Source organism: Bubalus kerabau, chromosome 6 (genome assembly GCF_029407905.1).
Source record: "Bubalus kerabau isolate K-KA32 ecotype Philippines breed swamp buffalo chromosome 6, PCC_UOA_SB_1v2, whole genome shotgun sequence".
Lineage (NCBI taxonomy): Eukaryota > Metazoa > Chordata > Mammalia > Artiodactyla > Bovidae > Bubalus > Bubalus kerabau.
The window spans coordinates 112,854,104-112,877,391 of record NC_073629.1 but is presented as its reverse complement, the minus strand read 5'-3'; the positions used below and the strand labels follow the sequence as shown (position 1 = coordinate 112,877,391).

General features: G+C 46.3%; 1 protein-coding gene across 2 annotated transcripts in view; it reads right to left on the bottom strand.

Moving 5' to 3' along the window:
- Positions 1–23,288, bottom strand: part of CSMD2 (CUB and Sushi multiple domains 2) — a 683,179-nt gene that overhangs the window by 41,608 nt on the left and 618,283 nt on the right. Inside the window, exons 49-56 of one of the 2 annotated variants that reach the window (XM_055586466.1) lie at positions 22,767–22,955; positions 16,410–16,595; positions 15,187–15,381; positions 13,498–13,671; positions 12,467–12,500; positions 11,202–11,437; positions 3,369–3,542; positions 240–428 (exon numbers count right to left, since the gene is read on the bottom strand). In XM_055586466.1, coding sequence (XP_055442441.1) covers positions 240–428; positions 3,369–3,542; positions 11,202–11,437; positions 12,467–12,500; positions 13,498–13,671; positions 15,187–15,381; positions 16,410–16,595; positions 22,767–22,955 — 1,377 coding nt within the window. The remainder of the gene's footprint in view (positions 1–239; positions 429–3,368; positions 3,543–11,201; positions 11,438–12,466; positions 12,501–13,497; positions 13,672–15,186; positions 15,382–16,409; positions 16,596–22,766; positions 22,956–23,288) is intronic. The other variant, XM_055586467.1, reaches the window with a different exon arrangement.

Genomic DNA, 23,288 nt, shown 5'->3' with positions numbered 1-23,288 from the left:
CACGCGCACGCACACGCACACACACGCGCGCGCGCACGCGCGCACACACACACACACACACACACACACATAACTAACCAACAGGAGCCCAAGATGGGCTCTGACATCCAGAGAGCAGTCTGAGTGACCATCACTGTGACCACACACACACACACAGACACACAGGAGGCTGTCCTCTGACATGCACCATCCTGCCAGTGTGCTCGGGTGATCACTGTGAGTAAATGACGTCTACTTACAGAGACACTGGGGGCGGGGGCGATCCCAAGTGCCATCTCCCTGGCAGCTGAGCACTGGGGTGCCCAGGAGGTAGAATCCGTGGGTGCACTGGTAAGACACTGTCGTGCCGTAGCTGAACCTGTGTGGGCCGCTGGCGTGGATCTGACGAACGCTGTTTTCTTGGTGCCCAGGATCTGTACAGTTGATGACTGCAATGGAACAGGATGATTAGATGCAGAGACCTGGATGTGAGGATTTTTTTTTTTTTATGTTAAATGGGAATTCAGAAGTCCAAACAGGAATGTATTCCCAGTAGAGCAAAATTTCCAGACCAAGAGAGGCTACACAAAGCAGATCCTGCCTGGGAAGCTAAGCTGGTCCTGAGGCTGCTGTACTCCCCTCAACTTGGCCACCTGGGTAAGGGATTCATCCTTCTGTGTCTAGCTAGACATCACCCCCCTGCAGAAGCCTCCCCACCTCCTCCCAGACTGGTTAAGCTCTCCCTCCTTGGTGGTCCTGGCATAAGCCTCTATTGCTTGATGGTGTGTCAAAGTTCTATTGATATGAATCCCTTGAGGGCAGGAATGCCCCCATCTGTGAACCCATCCCCAGCACAGTGTGTCTCCCACAGCGGAGCTGTGGAAAGGGGATGGGCTTCTCTAGAAACTATTTTAATCACTTTTATGAGTATTTCAGGGGGACGGTAATCCTCGGGGATCAATTTGACTTTTAAATGCTGAAATGGTTCCAAAGCAGCTTATCAAAATCAGAGTGAGGTTTGAGAGTCATGACAATACTGTTCACAACCCATGATGTGAACTTGGACTTTCAAAACACTTTCATATCCATTGTTAACCCGAACCTCATATGAGTCGTATGAGGCAGGCAGGGTCAGTACTTGAAACTTTTGATAAGCCTTTAAAGTGTGAGCTATTTTTAACTTCTGATGACCCTCTCTGAGGCTAAAAGAGGTTGCAGTCACAAAACAGATAAGCTGCATTCATTCATTCATACTGTTTACTGTGATATACTGAGTGTCAAGCATCATGCTGGGCAGTAAGGATATGACAGAATTCACAGTCTGGAGTAGGGTTTCTCTGCCTTGGCACTGTGGATATTTTGGGCTGATGATTATTTATGGTGGGGCAGTCTTGTGTATTGTAGGATGTTTAACAGTGTCTCTGGCCTCTGGCCACTAGATGCTAATAGAAACTCTCCAGTTGTGACAACCAAAGACATCTTTTGACATCTGTCCCCCGTGGGAATAGGGGAACAGGAAAATCATACCCAGTTAAGAACTGCTAGTCTAGAGAGAAAGGGACAAACCAGCAATGATACTGTTTGGTAAGTGCTCTGATGGGGCAGCAGAGAATGTTCTGGAAGCACAAAGCAGAGCCTCTAGCCCAGTGCATGGGGCAGGGCAGGAAAGTCTCCCCAGAAGGAGCAACCTTTAGGCTGGCTCTTGATGACTAGGTAGAAATCACTTGGATAAAGGGGACAGAAAAGAATGCATTTGAGAAAGCTGTGTCTGGGGCCCTGAGGGGCTTACAGGCACAGGGCACCTGTAAGGAAACAAAAGAGGCTCAGTGTGGCTGGGACCCAAGGCAGAGGTGAGGCTGGGGGCCAAGCAAGTGGTGAAGAATGAGGCTGGACTGGAGGCTGGGCCAGGTCCCATGGGCCCGTAAACCAGCCAAGGAGACTATTATTATCCTAAGGGCAGTGGGAAGTCTTGGGAGGTGTTTCCAACAGGGAGTGACTTGATCAGATTTGTGTTTTTGGCAGGACATTCCCTCAGGAGAATGAGCTGGGGTGAGGGTGGGGAGCAGGACCAGAGGCCACGATTTCTAAGATTTTACCCCAGTCTTCTGTTTTCTAAGACCAGCACCCTGGAAAGGGGCTGGGGTTTGGGGAGCTGGAGTTACAGGACAGAACATGTCTGGGAGAGACAGCACAGTTCTTGAGGAGAGGAGATCATGGGATAAACAAAGCCCAAAGCATCAGTCTCAACTCCCTCCTTCCTGGAGAGGTGATGGAAGCCGGGCACAACACAAGGTCATGGCAATTTCCCCTGCATTCCTGGATTCTTCTCTCATTCACAATGGCACCTTGAAGTGTTGAGCGGAACGTTATTTTAAGGTTAGTTGTGAAGGTATCTTGATGGATTCTAAAGCATCATTTGAAAAATTTGGTCCCTTAATATCAATTACAAATCAACTGTGACACATTGCACAGCCAATCGCCATGTACCCTCAACGCTGGAGGAGGAGCCAGCGCCCGAGGGAGTCTAAGCCCTCACCCCTACAGCAGGTCACAGGTCACACCAGGGCAGGCATTGCTCCTGTTCAGCCAGTCTGACCCTCCGTTCAAACCTCAGCGAGCTTGCCAAGCCACTCGCGGGCAGAGGCAGACGGCCCCAAGGCCCCTCATCGCTGGGTGTGGGCATGTGTGCTTCGTTGCCAAGTTGTGTCCAATCTGGACTGCAACCCGCCAGGTTCCTCGGTCCATGGGATTCTCCAGACAAGAGTACTGGAGTGGGTTGCCATTTCCTCCTCCAGGGAATCTTCCAGACCCAAAGAGTGAAGCCGCGTTTCCTGCATCTCCTGCTTTGGCAGGCAGATTCTTTACCACTGAGCCCCCTGGGAAGCCCTTCATTGCAGTGAGAAGCCTGTAAAAGCTTCAGGAGCTAGTTCCTAAAATAGTCTGGGTGGGACTGGAATATCCTCCATGTCGGCTCTGCCTCTTGAGTCTTTAGTTTCTCCTCTTCTCCTCCTCTGCATCCCAACCCCTAGATTCTGCTTTATGTCTCATTTCAACCCTTCCTTTTTTTTTTTTCATTAAGAATGGGGCTCTATATGATATAATGATGAACTATCGGTTCTATGAAATGTAAACAAAAGACTGCTTTCCATTTCTGTTTTTAAAGATGAAACTTCCTTCGCTTTCTTTCTATAACCAGTGAGGAATTTTGACGTGGCTCTATCTGGGGGGAGAGAAATGCTCCATCTGTGACCTTTCTCTGCCCCGAGTCTTCCCTATTTGAGTCAACGTAGCACCATGACAGAATCCCCTGACTTCCGCTCGTGGGTCACAGACCACAGGTGGCAGCGGTACTGGGGGTCAGGTGTGGGGGGGGGAGGAAGGTGGCTCACTTCGACAGGTGGGCAGCACGTCGCTCCACTGCCCGCTGGCCAGGCACTGGGATCGAGCAGCCCCCTCAGCCACATAGCCCGGGTTGCAAACAAACTTGACCACGTCGTTGAGGTTGAACTGGCTGCCCTGGGTGAGGCCGTTGATCGGGTTGCCTGGGTGTCCACAGGTAATTGCTGCAATCGAAACAGACGAGCGGTCAGCCCTCCTGTTGTTTCCCATCCCCAGTCTGTCCTCTCCTCACATGGCCTCTCTCAGGCCCAGCAGCGAAGCACAGCCCTAGGTCTGACTTTAGTTTCTTTTGCTACAAAACTCTGTTTTCGTGAAGTCAGCATAGGGAGAGTCCCTTTTCCTTGAAGGCGTGTCCACAGCGTGGACCACTTGAGAGAAGTCGTTCAAGGACCATAGGGCATTAGGGCATATCATCCTTCTCCTTCACCCAGGCAGCTGGTCCTGCCTCAGTTCCTCTCCTGATCCGTTTGGCTACTCATCTCCATTCTTTGCCAGATACCCTGGTGACTACCCTTCCGAGGAGTCTGACCAGCCTAAGTTCCTGGGCCAGTCTTGATGGAGCCAGAGTCAGTACAAACCACGCCTGTGCGGAGGGACTGGTCACCCCGACAGACCAGCAGGCATAGGAGTTCTTAGGAGGGCACAGTCCCTCCCCTACTCCTTCCATGTGAAGGGACTTCAGCTCATGGACTTCCTGGCCTTTCCCTGTGTTCTCTTCTCTATCCTGCTTGGGGTAACTGGAAGCAGCCCCTCTGTGCAGTTTGGGAAGGATGAAGGCTCAGCCCTGCCTTCCTCCTCTTGAGATGGGCACCTGCAGGCAGTGATGCTCCCCCCAGCCCTCCAGCAGAGGCAGGTTCTCCCCTGCCTTCCCCTCCCCCTACAATGGAGTCACGCCCAACCCAGGGCAGTGCTGCTCTGACTGTGTGTGAAACCACCCCTCCTGGGGTTTATTTAGCAAGTTCCATTTGGCTCTCACTTTAAGCTACGGCTCCAGCTGAAACTTTATCAGGAATAAAGGTGGTATTTTGGTGTCCACCCATGACTCTGTTTCACCGTGTAACTTGTTCAGCCCTGGGCAGGGAAGAGGGAGAACGCTTTGGTGCTTACAGGGCTCAGGCTCACCTCCTCCTCTCAGGAGTGGAGTTCACTCCACAGTGGCACTGGTCTCTTCGACTTTTCTTGAATGTACTAAACAAAGGTCCTGCCCCAGAGCCTTGGACTAGCTTCCTCTTGGCTGAAACATTCCTTGGCCTCTGCCCTCATATCCTCAGGTGTCCCTTCAAATGCCACCATAGCAGCGAGACTTGCCATTACAGCCAGATAAACGGCCACCCGGCACCGCCGAACCTTCTTGCCCCGCTTGCTTTTCTGTACAGCAATTCACCCACTCTGAGCGCACTTCCTTACTCACTGCTAGTCTTTCTCCACCTGAATGGAAGCTCCCTGGGGCAGGGACTCTATCCCCTTCCTTGCTGTATCTTCTGTGTCTGGACCTGGTGCCTGACATACAGGAAGTTGTTGTTAAGATGCTAAGTTGTGTCCAGCTCTTTTGTGAACCCATGGACTGTAGTTGTCCAGGCTTCAACTACATGGTATTTCCCAGGTAAGAATATTGCAAGAAGTCCATGGGATTTCCCAGGCAAGAATATTGGAGTAGGTTGCCATTTCATTCTCCAGGGGATCTTCCAGACTCAGGGATCAAACTTGTGTCTCCTGCATTGGCAGGTGGATTCGTTACCACTGAGCCACCAGGGACATACAGGAAGACCTTGATAAGTAATTGCAGAGTGAAAAAAAAATTGCAGAGTGGACTAACAAATGAGTGAGTCATGAATGGATAGATGTCTGGCTTTTGCTCTGCTCCTGAGTCCTTGGTTCTATTTACTACCTGCCTGGTACCTAGTCTCTTTGGGTTGAAATCCGACTTGATGCTTTTGAGGCCTCCCCCTTGGTTCTGGGTTTTCAGCTGTGAGAGGCTGAGGAACCATGAGGAATGCTTTCTTATCCCAACACTTGGATTTATGAGGACCCCACCCCAAACCCGGGGCTTCTCAGATGGCTTAGTGGTAAAGAATCCTTCTGCCAATGCAGGAGATGCATAAGATGCATGTTCGATCCCTGGGTTGGGAAGATCCCCTAGAGGAGGAAATGGCAACCCACTCCTGTATTCTTGCCTCAAAAACCCCTTGGATGTAGGAGCGTGGCAGGCTACAGTCCCTAGGGTCACAAAGAGTTGGATACAGCTTAGCGACTAAACAACAACATCCTAAACCCAAATGGTATGGATGGAGGTCAGGGAACAAGAGTAAGTAGGACCAGATCTTGCTGTGGACACCTCTGCTGTCTCTCCGGGCCAGTTCTCTTTTATAAATCTCAACAGTAGTATCCTTGACTCTAGCAGAGTCTTGACTCTGGGCAGAGCAGGGGACAGGCTGTTAATGGGCTAAAGGGGTTCAGTACAGCCTGGCATGGTGGGATGAGAATGGATGAGGAGGTCAGCAGACTAGATTTACAACTCAGCTGTGTCCTTTCCTTATTTTGGACACCTCACTCTGAGCCTCAGTTCCTATATCTGTAAAGTAAGAATTTCAATATACATTGAACAGGGTTGCTTTGAAAACAGATCCATACTTCTGCTCTTCATTAAATATTTACTGGATGCCTTCTAAGTGCAAGGCACACTGGTATGCATATTGATGAAACGCGAGGAGCTCGGGAGCTCCATTTCTCAGCCTAGCAGGAGAGCAGGTAGGGGTGCAGACTGTCACATCACTGTGGCTGGTGCTGAAGCAGGCTTCCGGGATGGGCACCTACCCTCCACCCAGGAGGGAGTGGTTAAGGAGGGTCCCCAGAGAATGTGGCATACCCTCAGCTGGGTCTCAAGGCTGAGCAGGATTTTCCAAGTCAGTGAAGTGGTGAGAGAGTGGAGGGAAGCTAATTATATGCAAAATATGGGATGTTTCTGATCAGCTTGGGAGAAGATGCATTGTTCTCACCAGACTTACAAAGGGTCATGACCTGCCTCCCCAAAGGCTAAAATACCACTTGTATAAAGTTAGAGGAGAGGGCTGAGGGCTAAACCTTTGGGAGCAGTAACAGCTTTTGAATTGCAGATTGACCGAAATGCCAGCACAGGACATAGAGGGGTGGTCAGCAAAATTCACAGGAGGTGGGAGTGTCACAGGCCCATGGGGACAGTTCATGACTTATCAGATGTCCCAGGGAGCTCTGTTTCTCTGGAGAGCCCTGATGGACTCAGACACAAGGGGAGAAGGGGAATACACCGATGGGAAAGAAAGGAGGGGTCCTGCTGGGCTGGGGCTCTTAACTAGACCTTGAACACATGTGCCAGCAGACCCAAATTTCCTGAGGGCCGAGATCATGGCACATTCAACTCATCTTTATGCACAACACCATACACACGCCTGGCACAAAGTAGGTGCTAAGGAAAGATCTGCTGGATTCAGTCTTCTAGGCCAAGGAAAAGGAAGGTGCGTAGTTCAGAGAAGAGAACTGAAAACAGACTAAGCTCATGAAGAAGGCAGAAGGGAAGGTGATCCAGAGACTCATGGAGTGATTAGCTTGGGCTTGGAGAGACTTCTTGATAGGAGGTAAGGGTCAAGGGTGAAGGTGGAGAAGGACAGATGGACATGTGGGAGGGGAAGCAGGAAGCAGAAGGGGTTATTGTCTGAGGGCTTCTGTTCTCTCTGCACAGTAGAAAGTGAGATTATATCATTAGCTAAGAATTATGGGGGTCTGCATGCTTTATTGCACTTAATCCTTACAACCCCATGAGGTAGGCATCATCATTATCCTTTCAGGAAAAAAGAGGTTCAGGGGGGCCTGGGCACTTGTCCAAGGGGCACAGTTTCTAAGTGACCCATCTGAGTTCTGAACCTGGCTTCTCTGCTTTCAGGCCATCCTCACTATGTGTTTTAACTATCTGCTGAAAATATAGCAAATGTGTCTCTGAGTAGGTGGACTATGGGTCTTCAGGAAGTAGGTGAGATTATGAAACAGCTGTGTGGGCAATAGACAAGGTCGCTGACTGAGGAAGTGGAGACAGGCAGCTGGAAGGTTCTGAGTCTGGTTGATATTGTAAACCTTGAATTCATAGGTGACGGCATCTAACGTGGTACCTGCCACCGAGCAATTGCTTGTAAGTGTCCTGTTACTCTTGCCTTCCTACCCCAGGTACTTCTTAAATCTCTGTGCTTCAGGAGAGAATGGAACTTGGTACAAAAGATCTTGGATTCAGTGATGTAGCAGGGTGGTGGTACATTACCCACCACACCACCATCACGGTCCTCTTCACAATAGCAACAGCAGCCTCTGACCATTTCACATGTATTCTCTTATGTAATCCTCTCAATAGTCTCTGAGGTACCTGCTTTTCATGAGTGAGGAAACAGACCTAGTGAGATAAACTACCTCATCTAACATCACGCAGCAACATGCTATGTCGTGGAAGACCTGGAACTGGAACCCAGGCAAGCCAGGTCCAGGGTGCAAGGTCCACCTGCTTGACTCTGCTGCCTTTCTGTATGGACCAGGCACAAAATTAAGTATCTTAGGTTCGGCAGACATCTTCCATGAATTCAGAATCCAGCATTCTCTATTACTTGTAACTCAAACCTTTTCACATGTGTAATGTGCCAATTTCTTGAAGGCATCTGAATTTTCATTTCCTGGATAAAACCAAATATATTTTGTTTAGAGACATCTATAAGACTGATTAAATGTAGATAGGTCTCGCTTTCTGTAAACCTAGTACTTAAGAAGCTATTAAGACTAATTTTCATGCATTGTTTATTAAGTCTCACTATTTCATTATGCCATCTCATATAGGGAAAGCCAAGTGAAGAAGAATTAAAAACAAAAGCCTGCCTTACAAAAATTAAGACCAAAACACTGTACTTTACATAAAGGCTCACTTTATGGAACTTTAGAAAGTGAAAAATTTTCCAAATTACTTCCAGGCTAATTAGAATAACAGTGGCCATCTAAATCCAAAAATGCAGACTAGTAAGAAGAAATAAAACCATAGAAAGCCCAGGCCTGCAGCATAACTAGAAGACAGAGAATGCTATAAACTTTAAATTACATGTAAGTAGAAAAACAAACACTAAACCTGGGCAGAACTATTTCTCATGCTTCTGTTGCAAGGCTTAGCAGAGAGCAAGGCTGTATGGAAAAGAGATGAGAGAAGCAGAGGAATACTGATCCAAAGTCACTGCTAGAAAGAGAAAGCCCATCTTAAAGGTGAACATATGGAAAAATGACCCTGGTATGTCAGTGCACCAACTACAGGAAAGAACATAAATGTTTACAACCTTTTCTGAATACCAACACCAAAAGAAATGAAAAAAAGAGCAAAGCAAAGCAAAAAAAAAGCAGAGAAAAAATATTGTGTATGATATTTTATACATAATAATTAAACAAAATTAAAGCCAAACATATAAATAATAATATATGTGAATGAATTTGACTAGCCTATTAAGAGAAAAGGATTTTCAAATGGACTCAGAAGGCAAGGTCCAACTCTATGATATATACGAGAGGCCCATCTAATTTGAGTGATTCAGAAAGGCTAAAATAAAGGGATGGTTAAAGGCATACCAGGGAAATGGGAGAAGGATGAAAGTAAGGAGTGTAAGCCTAATGGTATTAGGTACAGTACAGTTCACACTAGAAAATATTAAAGTGATAATGAAGACATTTTTAAAGGCTAAACCCACAATTTTCAATGTAGATATAACAGTTATGAATATCTATGTGCCAAGTAACATGGCAATTATCCATACATAACACAAACTATGGGAAATACAAGGAAAAGTAAATAGAAGAACACTAATATGAAGCCAGGCTTCAACAGTATGTGAACCATGGCTTCAACAGTACGTGAACTGTGAACTTCCAGATGTTTAAGCTGGATTTAGAAAAGGCAGAGGAACCAGAGATCAAATTGCCAACATCTGTTGGATCATCGAAAAAGCGAGAGAGTTTCAGAAAAACATAGACTTCTGCTTTTTTGACTATGCCAAAGCTACTGTGTGGATCACAACAAACTGGAAAATTCTGAAAGAGATGGGAATACCAAACCACCTTACCTGCCTCCTGAGAAATCTGTATGCAGGTCAAGAAGCAACAGTTACAACCAGACATGGAACAATAGACTGGTTCCAAATCAGAAAAGGAATACGTCAAGGAGTATGTGATGTTGTCACCCTGCTTAATAAACTTGTATGCAGAGTACATCATGTGAAATGCTGGGCTAGATGAAGCACAAGCTGGGATCAAGACTTCTGGGAGAAATATCAATAACCTCAAATATGCAGATGATAACCACCCTTATGGCAGAAAGTGAAGAACTAAAGAGTCTCTTGACGAAAGTGAAAGATGGGAGTGAAAAAGTTGGCTTAAAACTCAACATTCAGAAACCTAAGATCATGGCATCCAGTCCCCTCATTTCATGGCAAATAGATGGGGAAACAATGGGAACAGTGACAGACTTTATTTTTCTGGGCTCCAAAATCACTGCAGATGGTGACTGCAGCCATGAAACTTGCTTGCTCCTAGGAAGAAAAGCTATGACCAACCTAGACAGCATATTAAAAAGCAGAGACATTACTTTGCCAGCAAAGGTCTGTCTAGTCAGAGCTATGGTTTTTCCAGTGGTCATGCATGGATGTGAGAGCTGGACCATAAAAAAGCTGAGGGCTGAAGAATTGATGCTTTTGAACTGTGGTGTTGGAGAAGACTCTTGAGAGTCCCTTGGACTGCAAGAAGATCCAATCAGTCCATCCTAAAGGAAATCAGTCCTGAATATTCATCTGAAGGACTGATGCTGAAGCTGAAACTTCAATACTTTGGCCACTCATTGGAAAAGACCCTGATGTTGGGAAAGATTGAAGGCGGGGAGGAGAAGGGGACGACAGAGGATGAGATAGTTGGATGGCATCTCCGACGCGATGGGCAAGAGTTAGAGCAGGCTCTGGGAGTTGGTGATGGACAGGGAAGCCTGGCGTGCTGCAGTCCATGGAGTCACAAAGAGTCAGACACGACTGAGCGACTAAACTGACTGAATAATATGAAACTTTAAAACACACCTCTCAGAACAAAACAAGTCAGGTAGACAAAAAATAAGTAGGCAAACATTAAGACATAAACAACAAAATCAATAAGGCATATCTTATGATTATATATAAAACTTTACACACTAATGCCCTTTTCTCTCAAATGCACATGGAACAGTCATAACAATTGATCAGATATTAGGTCATAAAGGAAGCATCAGTAAATTCCATGAAGCAGAAATATTGTATACAGTGCAATAAATTAGAAATGAATACCAAAGTAAAAATCAAAACACCCTTCCATCTGGAAATAAAAACCACACACTTTTATTTAAAGAAACTTCTAAGTGAAAGGGGAAATTAATATCAAAAGGAGAGAATTTCTGAGACATAATAAAACACTAATTTTTATAATCCGTGTGATATAATTAGAGCAGTGATCAGAAGAAATTTTATAGCCTTGCATACTTATATCCATAATCAATAAAAATAAAAGACTGAAAATAAACGAATAAGATTTCTAATTCACAAGCAAAAAAGTGAACCAAAAAGTTAATTGCAAGGAAGAAAATAATAGAGGTGGAAGTAATAATGATGCGAAAACTGAAAACATAGATGTTAATGATTGTCTTTGAAAAACATGAACAAAATACAGAAAATCCTCCAGTTAACCTAATAGAGACAATGCAAGGGGAAGTCCATTTTGCACCTGAGCTGGTGACTAGGGAGAGTGGGTACCATACTTACGCACACAGAAAGGGGTCTTGCCCGACCAGTGATGATCCTGCTGGCAGATGCGCACGGACATGCCGATGAGGCGGAAGCCAGCATTGCACTGGTACACCACGCTGCCCCGGTAGCTGAAGTTCTCCCCGTTGATGTGCCCGTTGACGATGGGCTCAGGGGTCCCGCAGTGTCCGGCTTTGGTGAGATGTGGGAAGAGAGAGTAAATTGCACGGGAGCATACAGAAAACGAGGTGAGGCTTGGTCGGGGGAGGGGGAGACAGGCACGATGGGGAAAAGGACCACTGTTTTTCCCTCCTCCCCCTGACAGTGGCATCCAGGAGTGACTTCAGGAATCCTAGACATGATAGAAATAGTGTTGAAGATTAAAAGTGAAAAGTGAAAGTTGCTCAGTCGTGTCGGACTCTTTGCAACCCCATGGGCTATACAGTCCATGGCATTCTCCAGGCCAGAATACTGAAGCATTTTCCCTTTCTCTTCTCCAGGGGATGTTTCCAACCCAGGAATTGAACCCAGGTCTTTCACACTGCAGGCAGATTCTTTACCAGCTGAGCCACAAGGGAAGCCTAAGAATACTGGAGTGGGTAGCCTATCCCTTCTCCAGCGGATCTTCCTGCCCCAGGAATTGAACTGGGGTCTCCTGCACTGCAGGCAGATTCTTTACCAACTGAGCTACCAGGGAAGATTTGGCAATCTCACATCCCAAGTATGCATATAGCTGATTCACATTGTTGTACAGCAGAAAGACAATATTGTAAAGCAGTTATACTCCAATTAAAATATTTTTTTAAGCCCAGAAAAGAGCTGGACATTAAAAACAAATCCCAAGGTTGCACTCCAAATAGATGGCCATCTTGAACTTTAGTTACTGGGTCTGTTCATGGATGAGAAATGATCACTCTTATGGCCCTGCCTCTGGGATCACCCCCTCTTTTTCTCATCAACCAGCATTTCTAGAGCATCTACTATACAGAGGGCACTGTGGCCTACACTAAGGCACTGAAAGCTTGATTGTGTTGAAAATTACCAAGTGAGGACAGGTGGCTTGGTTAAATTCATCCTTCTTTCTCCTTGAGTGGCAAGGAACACAGACAATATAAACTTAGGTGAGTTATTTTCAGTAAATGGGATTTGGGTGGAGTATATTCCTAGTGTTTCCACTAGCGTTTGTTCGGTTCTGTGTAGACATAACTCATGTGTGTGTCTCTAACAGAGGCCTGAGACAGAGGGAGAGCGTTCACTTCACACAGAGCTGTTCACTTGAGAACAGACCATCCAATCTATGTTGCTGGGTCTGTGTAGCTGGGACCCTCCTTTGGCTTTGCAGGATCCAAGAAAGGAGTAAGAGAAGAGACAACTTTAGCATCTAAGGTTTAGGCAGGGAATGGATTGCCCATGGGAGAAATGGCAACTTTGACTTTTGTAAGCTGGGTAAGTTTTTATGCTTTTGTCCTACATTGACATATTTTTGTCATGAAATGAGCTAATGGCAAAAAATACTTATATATTATATAATATAGCACATATAATACTGTATTTTTGTAAAATATTTATATATGTAACATTTGCTGTGTGTGTAGTCGCTCAGTCATGTCTGACTCTTTGTGACCCCATGGACTGTAGTCTGCCAGACTCCTCTGTCCATGGGATTCTCCTGGCAAGAATACTGGAGTGGGTTGCCATTTTATTCTCCAAAAATTTGCTAATATATAATATAAATGGTATTTTAGATGTGTTGCAGGGATGTGTCTCTGTAAGTTTCCCTGGAGGTAAAGACTGGAACTTCACCCATCATACAAGAGCCACTAAGAAGGGAGTATCTTTTTTGATCAGAATGAAAGCCCCTCAGTGGTTTGTCTCATCAGACCTGAAGTTCTTCTCATTCTTTTGGATGCTCCAAGGGAAGCTAGTTCAACATTTTGGTTATGGTAAATAGTATCTGACTCATTTGAAAAGACCCTGATGCTGGAAAAGACTGAGGGCAGGAGGAGAAGGGGACGATAGAGGATGAGATGGTTGGATGGCATCACCAACTCAATGGACATGAGTTTGGATAGACTCTGGGAGGTGGCGATGGACAGGGAAGCCTGGTGTGCTGTGGTTCATGGGGTTGCAAAGAGTCAGACATGATTGAGTGACTGAACTGAATTGAAATACCCAATAGCTAGAGTTTAGATTAAGCATTTTATGACCATAGGTAAAATAGTACTGTGCAAAAATTGGGATTCAGCTTTGGAAAGATCTAACTTGTACTGGAAAGGGAAAAATGGACAGGAGAGGCCCCGGGGTGGTCACTTACCCAGGCAGCGGACTTCAGAGCCACTCCAGAGCCCGTTGGCCATGCACTCCCGCACCCTGGAGCCCACCAGCGTGTACCCGGAGTTGCAGGAGAAGATGGCTGTTGCCCCATAGACAGACAGGGTTCCGATGCGATGCCCATTGGGCGGGACGGGGAGCTCTCCACAGGAGATGACTACAAAGACCACAGAATGCTCAGGAAGCCAGTCCCGAGAGATGGGTCATGTGCTGCTTCTCATTAGCAAGAATGGCGACAAAAGGAAGATCGGTTCAACCTGCTCTATTGGGACTCATGACCAGAATATGGGTCACCACGGTGACTGTTGTGCACTGTTACACTGCACCCATGATTCTCAACAGGGCTGTCACCAGAAGCACCCCCGAGGAGCTTTTAAAATGTCCAGATCTGTGGTGTGCTCCTCGGTGTCCAGGGCGGGCAGTGGGCGCTCCCCCTGTCCTCTCTGCTGAGCCGAGCAGCAGCCTCACAGTCCTGCTCCACAGAGCGCTGCAGACACCACTGGCTGCACGGAGACCTAAGCCCCTGCTTGTAATGAAGCCGGCCCATGCTTGTGACCTCTACTCGGTCAGAATACACGGCCGAGTCTGCGCTTGGACGAACAAAGGCCACAGTGTCTTGCATCATGGGTGTTGGGAAGATTCCACTCCTCACACCCAGTCTCAAAGATGCCCTTGAGCACTGACAAGTGATGTTCTTCCATCCCTTCACAAACATTTACTTCCTCTAACACACCCTTCTGACTGAGTAAATAGCATCAGTATATCCCTATGGGTGGGCGCTGTGCTGACCCACTCAGAGCCCCCTTGAGGACTGAAGGGCTTCTTTCCCCAGATTGTAGCTGCTGGCAGTCCTCACATCTAAGGTCATGCTCTCTTCCTCGGGCAGCTGGAACCCAGGGTTTGGTAAGTGTGGAGGTATAAAGCCCCCTGCCTTAACTTGTGGCAATTCTGAAGGGCTGCCCAGATTCAGAGCTCTTAGCTGGGTCAGCTGAAGCATCACCATCATCATCAGAGGCCACCTTCTCCATCTTCCCAGTCCTACTTCCTCCCCTCCCCTTCCCATTCCTTTCCTCTTCCCTCCTCGTCCTTCCCTCTCCTTCCCTTCCTCAGATGGTGATCCCAAGAGCACTGCCTAACAAATCTCCATCTTAGAGTCACTTCCCAGAGACCGTGACCTCTGAAACTATCTCAAAGAACCAAAGAAAAGCAATGCACAATGGAGGAGGCACAGGCACGCTTAGGTGGCCTGTCCCTTGCACTCTGTTCATTCCTCCTACACACACTTCCATTATAGGTCTCATCACACTTTGGTATCCTTGCTTCTTTATTTGTCTGCCTCTCCAGTAGACTCTAAGCTCCTGGTGGGCAGGAACCACAAGCTTTTATCCTCATACCTCTATACTACCTGGCATGAAGGTTGAATAAATGAATTAGTGGATGCTCACCTGGACAGAGGCAGCTTTTTAATAAGATGACAAGATGCTGAGAAGTGCTTCCTTAAAGGAGTAGGCCTCTCCCCAGCTCCTGGTTCTAGGTGAGTGTTCAAAAAGAGGTTCACTGCAATCCCTGGCTATACCCCACTCTTCCCCCTCCCCAATTCAGCCCATGTTATGAGACAGTTGGAGTTGGAGGCACTGTGCCAAACTTGCCCACCCTTTCCTCCTGGGCTTACTTTGGCAGGTGGGCATAGAGTTGTCAAGGCTCCATTTGCCATTGGCCTGGCAGTGGATGACCCTCTGGCCGGTGTAGTAGTAGCCAGGGTCACAGATGAGCATCAGCTGGGCCTGGAACTGGTACTGCGTCTCGAAGATGAGCCTCCATCGACCGTGTTCCACACTGATGCTGCTGATGTCAGGACAGGTCACAGCTGGGGAGGTACAAAGCAGAAAGGAGGATTCATTCATTAATTACGGACGACACTGGCGAGAGCCCAGCGTTGGGGACTGGGGGACCATAGTGCAGTCATGATGACTCTCAGAACATTCAGTCCCCAGGCAGATGTGGTCTATGAATGAAGTGAGCTGGGTGGGGAATGTGGCACACGACTGGGGTGGCAGATCTGCCAAATTAGAAAAAAAAATAGGGGGGAGGTGGCACTGTGTTGGTTTTGATTGTGGATGTGAGACTGCAAATTCCAGGTGGTCAGATCTACCTTTTCCAAGGAAAGCTAGAAATAGGATTTTTATGTAAAAGTCTTCTGACTTAAAAATGTTAGAAATAAATTCTAACTATTTATTTTATTTTTAATCATAGGGTAATTGCAATATTGTGATGCTTTTCACCATACATCAACATGAATTGGCCATAAGGTTACAAAATATTTTTATAAAGCACCGCACAGGCCAAAGAGCCAAACCAAAACCAAAACAAAAAACCTTGTATCATCAGACTGGATATAACCCATTAGGCTGCCCACTGGCCTTCAAACTGAACAGTACCTCTGTTTTTTTGGAGAAGGAAGTGGCAACCCACTCCAATATTCTTGCCTGGAGAAGTCCATGGACAGAGGAGTCTGGCAGGCTACAGTCCAAGGGGTCACAAAGAGTCAGACACGACTGAGCGACTATCACTCACTCGTTCTGTTGTTTTAGAGTCTTGTGATCAAAGGACATTCACATTGATTTTATAATACTTTTTCCATCTAAGAGTAAGTGGACCAGTCATCCTGAGGTTCTGTGGTTTATGGATACATCTCAGGGAACAATGGTCTGTCGATGTTTTGAAGCAATTTCAAATGGGAACCCAAGTTGGTAGATGGAGATATCCACTTGTCTCAGATCTGAGTCCCAGCCTCTAAGGGCATGTTTTTCCTATTTCGCTCACTCCTTGCAGGAATCCTTTCAGCTGCTTACCCAGTCCCCCCGACATACCCACCTCCCCTACCCAAGGACTCACGGACACACTGGGGGGGTACATTGCGATTGCTCCACAGGCCTGTCTCCAGACACTCTGCTGTGGCTTCAGCACCTGCCTGGAGATGGTAGCCTTCACTGCAGCTGTATACAGCCTTGGTCCCCACTGTGTACTCTTTGCCAAACACCATTCCATTCTTGGGGGCCTCAGGAAGCCCACAGGAAAGAGCTGGCAGAGGAGAAAAATGTCATGAGCCTGTCTGCTTCAAGATGGTGTTCTGAGAACATATTTTTATTTTCCCTCTCCCTTGAGGCCCTAGTAGAATGATAGTAAAGACTAATAAAAGGGAAAAGCCTCATAACAAAGAAGAAATGGGAAGATAATCAGCAGAGGAGATGGAAAAAGAAACTTTGGAAGATGAAATGCAGATAGAAATGTGTCGATGGATTAAATGGAGTTGAGAAGCTGCAGCACAAAATATATACAGGAGGGAGCTATGAGGTGAGAACAATTCTCCATCCCTCCACACAAATACAGTGGAGAGGCAGCCAGGCAGCCATTTTCCAAACTGTGGCTCAGATGGTAAAGCATCTTCCTACAATGCAGGAGACCCAGGTTTGATCCCTGGGTTGGGAAGATCCCCTGGAGAAGGAAATGGCAACCCACTCCAGTATTCTTGCCTGGAAAATCCCATGGACAGAGGAGCCTGGTAGGCTACAGTCCATGGGGCTGCGAAGAGTCGGACACGACTGAGCGACTTCACTTTCAAGAAAACAAAAAGAAAGGAAGGAAGGAAGAAAAAGAAAAGAACCTCTTTAAGAGAATTGGGGATGCTCAAGTAGGAGCAGGTGTCCCAGAGTAAGCTTTTTTAATTCTTAGATATAAAGGCTCCCACCCTCAAGGCTGACCCTCTGCCTGCTTATCTCTGCCATATACTCAGTTTGATAGGGACAGAGTAAAGAGACATTGACTATGCTAAAAGCCTTTGACTGTGTGGATCACAACTGTGGAAAATTCTTAGAGAGATGGGAATACCAGACCACTTCACCTGCTCCTGAGAAATCTACATGCGGGTCAAGAAGCAACAGTTAGAACCAGACATGGAACAATGCACTGTTTCAAAATTGGGAAAGGAATACAACTAGGCTCATATAGCCTATGACAAGGTATATTGTTACCCTACTTAATTAACTTATGTGCAGAGTATATCATGTGAAATGCTAGGCTGGATGACTCACAAGCTGGAATCAAGACTGCTGGGAGAAATATAAACAACCTCAGATGTGTAGATGATACTACTTTAATGACAGAAAACAAAGAGGAACTAGAAGCCTCTTGATGAGGGTGAAAGAAAAGAGTGAAAAGGCAGGCTTAAAACTCAACATTCAAAAAACTAAGATCATGGCATCTGGTCCCATCAACTCAATGGCAAATAGATGGGGAAAACGTGGAAGCAGTGACAGATTATATGTCTTTATTTTCTGCAGACAGTGATTGTAGCCATGAAATTAAAAGACGATTGCTCCTTGGGAGAAAAGCTATGACAAACATAGAGTATTGAAAAGTAGAAACATCACTTTGCTGACAAAGGTCCATATCGTCAAAGCTGTGGTTTTTCCAGCACTGCGTATGGATTGAGAGTTGGACCATAAAAAAGGCTGCGTACCAAAGAATCGATACTTTCAAATTGTGGCGCTGGAGAAGACTCTTGAGAGTCCCTAGGACTGCAAGGAGATTAAACCAGTCTATCCTAAAGGAAATCGACCCTGAATATTCACTGGAAGGACTGATGCTTAAGCTGAAACTCCTATAGTTTGGCCACCTGATGTGAAGAGCCAACTTACTGTAAAAGACCCTGAGGCTGAGAATGATTGAGGGCAGAAGGAGAAGGGGGCAACAGAGGATAAGATGGTTGGATGGCATCACTGACTGAATGGACCCAAGACTGAGTAAACTCCGGGAGATAGTGAAGGACAGGGAAGCCTGGTGTGCTGCAGTCCATGGGGTTGCAAAGAGTCAGACACGGCTTAGCGACTGAACAACAGCAACAAAAGGGACTCAGTTCAGTTCAGTTCAGGGACTAAGTAGGTGATTAAATGGTTAATCCCACTGGAGGACTGTAAGCAAAGAAAAACACATGGGCGGCTCCTATAAGTTAGTGATCACTCGAGAAAGCAGGTTTGCTTACCCACAAAACCAAGTGGGCTTGCTTAGCAAAAAACCCATGCAACAGAAGCATAAGGCATGCCCCCAAATAATACAACTGGAGGCATGAGACCCACATCTTGCCCAGTGAGCTCAGGAAGTTAATGATTCCAAGGCTATGCTCCTCTGGGCACACTAAAACAAAAATATAAAGAAAAGGCGGCATTATACTACAGCCTGAGATGATTTACCATTTTTAGTATAGATGAGTGCCTTTTTGCTCCTTTCCATTGTGCCATGACAGTCCCGGCTTGAACATATAAGGACGAAAAAACTCCCCTGCTCACCACGGAGGAAGAGCTGATGATGGAAACGTGACATCTACTCAAGAATGAGGAAGAAGGTGATCTTCTTCCCCTCCCCACTTTCCCTTTCATTATAAAACTGTAGCCCACTAAGTTCTTGGGGCATGGCATCCTCTCACCTGCCTGCTTGTAAGCCTCACGAGCGTGCTATTCTAGTAAGTCACTTCTTATCTATCACTTTGCCTCTCGCCAAATTCTTTCTGCAGAGACATGAAGAATCAGAGCTCCTTGGAGCCACCATGAAATGCCACCTAGTGCTTTCAATTCAACTTCTTACTCATGGGAGAGACCTAGCGGGCAAGGATGGCTGTATATAACAATAACAAAGGTAACCCACATCTTTGTCTGGAAAAATCAACCTTGCCTTTAAAATATGAGCAAAGATCACTATACGTATGAAGAAAGCCAGCAGCATGAAAGAGATAAACAAAGATAAGATTAATAATAGAAAAGGCTCCTTTAGGAAAAAGAGCTAACTCAGGTAACAGAAGACTTACAGTCTTTAAGCCTCTGATTAGCAGGATCTGGTGCTCTAGAGGGAGCTCAGGATGGAGAGCAACGGGCCGCCCCCTCAGGTAACAGAAGACTTACAGTCTTTAGACCCCTGATTAGCAGGATCAGATGCTCCAGAGGGAGCTCAGGATGGAGAGCAATGGGCCGGCCCCTCAGCCACTGCAGCCTCCCCAGCAGTGCACCGTGAGGGGATCCATGACGGGAGAGAACAGGATGCTGGCCCTAGAGAGCTACTGAGAAAGTCAAGGTGACATAAGAGTGCTTTGAAAAGAGAACAAGCTGAGAGTGAGCAAGGAAGGGCCCTTTTAAGTTAAAAACACCATCAACAAAATAAGCATTAAAAAGGAGTGGCAACTGGAGACAAAGGTATGGCTGCCTGCCATATATCAGGAAACACAGGATGTTGCAGCCCTCAAGTCGTCCACTCCTCCCCTACAGTCACCCCCAGGGGTGGGCTCTGAGGAAACTCAAGATGGAGACAAATAGGCTGACCCCTCTGCCCCTGCAGCCACCCCAGCAGTGCACCCTGAGGGGATTCAGGATGGGAAAGAAGAGGATGCTGGCCCTAGATAGCTAAGGTGCATATCAAAGGAATGACTTCAATGAGCCCTGACTTCTGCATCTTCCCATATACAGAAGGGCTTCCTCCACCTGCCAATGCAGGAGACACAAGAGGCAGGTGCAATCCCTGGGTCAGGGAGATACCCTGGAATAGGAAATGGCAACCCATTCTGTTTTTCTTGCTTGGAAAATTCCATGGACGGAGGAGTCTGGCAGGCTACATCCATGGGTCACAAAGAGTCAGACGCAACCAAGCATGCACATATATAAAAGAACGCTAAATTTATTAACCTGGGGTGCTTGGTTTTCTTTAATTAACAGTAATCTTTTGATGTTCTGACTACCTGGTTTTTATTGCAAAAACTCATATATATCCTGGCTCCTCCCTTGCCTCTTCAGAACAGCTCCTCAGAGCTATCTGAAAGGCTGTCTTTTGAGCCTAAGTCTGCTGTATAAAACATAATTCTCAACTTTTAGGTTGTGAAATAAAATTCATATTTTATGACAAGAAAAACTTAAAAATTTTCTCAGCCCCTTGGCTTCCTCTCTCCCTCCCCATTAGCGTGCACAGTGATCCACCCTATGCATCAGTGAAACCTCCCCCATTGCTCAATAAAGAGCAACATTCTCCTAGCATCAACAAGTTGTTGTTCAGTCACTAAATCGTGTCCTACTCTTTGTAACCCCATGGACTGCAGCACGCCAGGCTTCCTTGTCCCTCCTTATCTCCTGGAGTTTTCTGATTCATGTCCATTGAGTCAGTGATGCTATCTCATCATCTCATCCTCTGCTGCCCCCTTCTCCTTTTGCCTTCAGTCTTTCCCAGTATCAGTGTCTTTCCTAATGAATTGGCTCTTCGTATCAGGTGGCCAAAGTATTGGAGCTTCAGCTTCAGCATCACTCCTTCCAATGAATATTCAGGGTTGATTTTCTTTAGGACTCACTGGTTTGATTTCCTTCCAGTCCAAGGGACTCTCAAGAGTCTTCTCCAACACCACAATTTGGAGGTACCAATTCTTCAGCACTCAGCCTTATTTATGGTCCAACTTTCATACCTGCACATGAGTACTTTGGTAAAGCATAGCTTTGGCTCTACAGACCTTTGTTGGTAAAGTAATGTCTCTGCTTTCTGGGAAAAATCAGAGACAACCATATGCTATCTATGTTTGTCATAGCTTTCCTTCCAAGGAGCAAGCATCTTTTAATTTCATGGTTGCAATCACTGTCTGCAGTGATTCTGGAGCCCAGGAAAATAAAATATGTCACTATTTCCACCTTTTCCCCATCTATTTGCCATGAAGTGATGGGACCGTGAAGATGACTGGTAAATTTTTTCTTCTTTCTTTTTTATAATGCAGTACACAACACTGAGAATGTGGGAGGAGAGACAACATGCTGCAGTGGAATTATAAAAGAAGAAAAGCTTTCTGGGTAGCAAGGAGTGTCAAAAGCTGTAGACTTTATATAGGTATGATTCAATAATCTCATTTCTGGGAATTTATTTTAAAGAGATAAATATGGATGTCCCCAAGGATAGAATTATAAGGATTTAAACAGAAGCACTGTTTATAGCAGCAAAAAATATGGAAGTTCAAATGACCAACAATAGGATGATACTTGAACAAGTGAGTTTTTCTACAGTGCTACAGATCATTGCAAATATTGATAACAAAGTGTATTTAATCATGTAATAAATGATAACAAAATATGAGAGCTTTGTACACCAATAATGCCATTTTTATCAATAATATATGAAAGACCAAAGGAAATGTTCAAAGTGGTGATTTCAATTGATGGGGTTATAGGTCTTTTATACTTTTCTTTTGCATTATCTATAGTTTTTTCTTCAGATCTCTAGTCTGAATGTATATTGCTTTAAGAAAACAAAATTCCACAAATGACCGAAAGCAATGCATGTTAACTGCCTGGTGTGTATCAGGCGCTTGATCACTGCTGATCTCACAGGTGGTGGTCACTGTCCATTCTGCTCCCCCCGGCCGCTCGTCTTCTGCTACCTGGCATGCTGCTTCAGACACCATCAGTTGTGTGGCCTATTTTGTGATCTCTCTCGTTGTCTGTGGTTTTGCAAATGCTCTTGCTATTGCCTAGAAAGCTTTCCTTGCCAGTGCCTGGCTCTTGACTTCTCTTGTCCTATGAGCCCAAGTGACCCCTCTTGTGGGAATTCCCTAGCTGTCAAGGAGCAGGTAGGTCCCCTCTTACCCCTGGGCTCCCCCAACCCCATTTGTACTCCTGATACAGCACTTCCTTCCTTCTTGCATTTCTGTGCTACATATCTATCTCCTTAAAGAAATCAGTCCTGAATATTCATTGGAAGGACAGATGCTGAAGGTGAAGCTCCAATACTCTGGCCACTTGATGGGAAGAGCTGACTCACTGGAAAAGACCCTGATGCTGGGAAAGATTGAAGGTGGGAGGAGAAGGGGATGACGGAGGATGAGATGGTTAGACAGCATCACTGACTCACTGGACATGAATCTGAGAAAACCCCAGGGAAGAGTGAAGGACAGGGAAGCCTGGCATGCTGTAGTCCATGGGGTCACAAAGAGGACAGGACTTATCAACTGCACAACAACAACCCATCTCCTTCTCTGCTCTGAAAACACTGAGGCTTTGTTTTACACATGTGTATATCTCTAGGGCTTCAGACATTATGGATCCTCAATACATGTTTGCTGAAAGAATGAATTAATCATCCATGAGTAATCCCACATTTGGAAGTGATTGGTCCTGGGACAAGCTCAAGTTGTGGGTAGGACCCAAGCACCCAATCCCCTCTTTCCCACCAGCTTCTTACCTTGACAGAGAGGAATGGCCTCACTCCACAGGTGGTAGCCCTGGGGGTGCCGGGTACAAATGGCCATGCTGTGTCCCACCAAGCGGTAGCCGGCATTGCAGCCAAAGTGGATGGAGCCTCCGGGCTGGGTGCTGGTCTGGCCCAGGAGGAAGCCATGGAGGGGAGCCCTGGGCAGGCTGCAGTAGGGAGCTGCATGGCAAGATGAAGGTCAGGGACCGCGTGCAGCGGGAAGACAGAGGTGGTCCTTCTTCATGCAGCGCCCCCCCTCCACCCCCCGCCTTGCTTCTCCCCCTCCTTCCCATCTTCACCGCTGCCAGGTCGACTGCTAGTTAGGAAGTTGGTACTGCAAAGCAGTCAATCAGTCTAGGACAGCCAAAGAAACGAAAAGAAAAGAAAGGAAAAGAGAAGGGAAGAGAAGGAAAAGAAAGGGGGAGAAGGAAAGGAATGACAAGAGAAGAAAGGAAAAAAGAAACAGTTCTATGAAGCACTGGGTCACCTTTGGGTCTGGAGGCAGCACAGGCT